We start from the raw sequence: 3024 nt of genomic DNA on the forward strand, positions 1-3024 counted from the left end.
GCGTTGATTCGGGAGTATGTTGGGAGGCATAACGGAAACTTTCGTTGGCGCAATGGCCGAACTCTGTATGAACGGTGGTAAATACCTGCTCAGAGGTTGGGGGCGTGAGGGGATAGGCAAGGCCGCTGTCGTCGAGATCGTTCTCGTGGAGAACGGTGTCTTCTGAAGAGGATGTGACAGAGGAAGACATGGACAACGCAGGGGTCGATGTCGGGGAGACTTCGTGGTGTCGAGCGCGTGCATCTGCCTCTGATACGGCGGAAAGGTAAGACGCTGCGGTTGCCATGGATGGGAGCGAGCTCAGCGACTTTTTCTTGAATATCGAGGGTGACGGCGACGGCGGATTGAGAGCCATGGGCGATGGCATTTTTGTGTTTGTGTTTTATGTTTTATTTTTTTGTGGATGTCTTTCCTACCAAAGGGTTCGGACGACGAGCAAGACGACGAAGGGACAAACTAGTAGAAAATGAACCAAGCTATGGTTATAAAGCTGCTTGCTTATATAAGCGGACCAATACGCAGATTGATAGGGAAAAACGTTTATTTCTCAGCGCACGGACAATGACCTGGGTGCAATGTATAATGATAGCAACTTATGTCCTTGCTCATGTCTCAGGATGGCCTTCGACGAAGAACTTCCTTCTTGACCTGGACCGTCTCAGGACCATATGGTCTCATTTCGTTCACTGGTGTGTAAACACACTGACATTTGTTATGCCGTTTACCTCCGGACTCTCAGCCAATGCATGCCTTACCTCGCTCGCTCAGCCATGTTCTATACCGCTGGACCACATGGATGTAGTAAAGTCAACGCCTGGAAGCTGCCTGGACGCCTAGTTGGATGACGGAAACGGGCAGACATAGCGGAGACGTTCAAGTGGGTACCACCACCGTGAGTAACACACTTATAACAATCCCACATGAAGCGCTCAGTTCCTTGTCCATGGCACTGCTCTCGACCCGGTTTACTTTCAAGAATAATAGTGTTCATAACTTTAACTGGCCCAGGACTTGTCCTGCTTCCGAATATCGCCCGCCTCGTTATCAGCGCATCTTTGACCTGCATTTAAACGCGTTTATGGCACTACTGTGTGCTATCTCTTCCAGCACGCATAGGCAATGGTTCATGCGGCATTAGCACGCTGTGCCTACATTAGGTACGTTCGATTTCACGGTCCCACTCATAAAAGCGCTCAATCTTGCTGAACTTCACAATTGGGTGAGTGCCAATCTTCTAGCTCTTCACTAATGACGTCTTTCTGCGTTTCTGTCCGTTTACAGATAACAAGGAGTAAATGATTCTAGCTCAGATTTACTTGTCGCACCCCGTTAACGCGCTATTCGTGCTCGCGATGCCAGTGTAGTTAGTTGTTTGCTTTCCTGACAGTTACTGTGGCCGGTTGGTTACGGTTGAAAACATGCCGCGCGTCGGCCACTTTTTGTTTTAACCACCGCTCTCGAATTTTGCCCACATTTATTTCAATAGTTAATTAGCTAAGTCCTAAAATAAAATTTGATCAATCGAGGATCACACGAGCGAATTTCTGCCAGTGATACGCAATTGTATAACATTAAAAATAGGAACCAGCGTGACTGCCAGCGACGTTCAAGAAACAAGATGTGCCATAAGAAACACATCAAGAACATATACATCCAGACCACCAAAAAGAACATAGCAAGGACGGCAATGCATATCAAGAAAGACAACCGGAACACTCACTGCAAGAAATGTAACTGGAACAGGTAGCTTCAAGAAATCAAGATTTCTATGGGCGAGAATAATGAGAGAGTATGATTACAGCAATCAGAAGACTCACTGGTTGCAATAACAGACTCAATCCGAAGTATACACAGAAATTGTTACAAGTATGTAGTGTATGCAGATTCTCAAGGGTCAACGTCCAATTCCCTTCACCAAAATTGCCCGCATGATCTCTAGGATAATACATTAGGGCCGTTTCTTCCGAAAAAATGAGTGTGGATAGCGGCTTACATTGTGGTCATAACTTGAGGATTGGTTAACAAATCACCACAACCTAGACATGAGACCAAACAATTTCAGAACGTCATTGAGAACAGAATATAAAAACATACCTTGAAAGTCCGATAGAAACACTAAGCCTTGCGTGAGAGTGAACTGAGTGTGTTGAGCAAAACAAAGAAAATTGGCAATGTCAAGCTGAGATGACGACAGGCCTTTCCTTGGGGAAGCACTGTTGTTGTTAATATACTTGATGAAAGGTCCCTGGATCTTTTCCTCAAGAAGATAAACAGCGGCCTGCGAGTCTTGTGTATTCTGAGGAATGGCAAGGGCTGAGTAAACAAAGTGCAGTCGAGGAATGTTGAGTGATCAGCCTTTCTTGAGGACCACTGAGTTGTTGATCCAACCATAGAGCAAGTCCATCAAACTTCCGGTGTCATGCACCAAAGTTGATTGGTAGCATGGACAGGTGTCAATAATGAAGCGAATGTTCAAAAAGACTCGCCTTTGCGCCACACAGGCACAGTGCCACATGGAATAGTAATTAATATTGCCTTTTTCAAACTTGTGGCTGATCAGCACCACCTCTATTAGGCAATCCAGTCACGCTCACCTTTGCTTTTCCATTCAGTACTTTCCGTGTTTCGGCATTTCGGCAAATTTTTGCGTTGCCACTGGCTACACATTGCATTGCGCCCTCGCTTTTGTTGTTTCCTTCACTTCCCTTCCTTTGCCTAGCCCCACCATGGGTCCCTTACTCTTGTTTTCATTCTCACCCGACGGTCGTTTCTGGATCCCCATTTTAGTTCACCTCCTCGTCACCTCCAGCCTCCTCCTCCTCATCTTCTTTGCTCCCCCACCCTTTCTGATGTCACCACTTCCTATCCGCTTCCATCGCCGATCCGTCAACTACCACGTGCCACTGCTGATATCAGCAAAGCCCCGGCGGCCGGTTCAAATAGGGCAACAGGTCCATCTTTATGACGTCGATCTACCATTATATACTATCAAACATCGGTCGCTTGTCTTGCCTGGTTGGAGCG

At 46.7% G+C, this 3024-nt stretch overlaps 2 protein-coding genes across 2 annotated transcripts; both read right to left on the bottom strand.

The window, feature by feature from the left end:
* Nucleotides 1-85: 85 nt before the first annotated feature.
* SERLADRAFT_436444 (uncharacterized protein) lies at nucleotides 86-355 on the bottom strand (the record flags this gene model as incomplete). Its single annotated transcript, XM_007316744.1, has 1 exon — nucleotides 86-355. A coding segment is annotated over one exon (270 nt), but the record flags the coding sequence as incomplete, so codon positions are not given.
* A 321-nt stretch (nucleotides 356-676) lies between these two features.
* On the bottom strand, nucleotides 677-1366 carry SERLADRAFT_463873 (uncharacterized protein; the record flags this gene model as incomplete). Its single annotated transcript, XM_007316745.1, has 1 exon — nucleotides 677-1366. One exon carries the CDS (start codon nucleotides 1064-1066, stop codon nucleotides 776-778), a length of 291 nt encoding a protein of 96 aa, XP_007316807.1.
* Between the last annotated feature and the right edge of the window lie 1658 nt (nucleotides 1367-3024).

Source organism: Serpula lacrymans (genome assembly GCF_000218685.1).
Source record: "Serpula lacrymans var. lacrymans S7.9 unplaced genomic scaffold SERLAscaffold_5, whole genome shotgun sequence".
Classification (NCBI taxonomy): Eukaryota; Fungi; Basidiomycota; class Agaricomycetes; order Boletales; family Serpulaceae; genus Serpula; species Serpula lacrymans.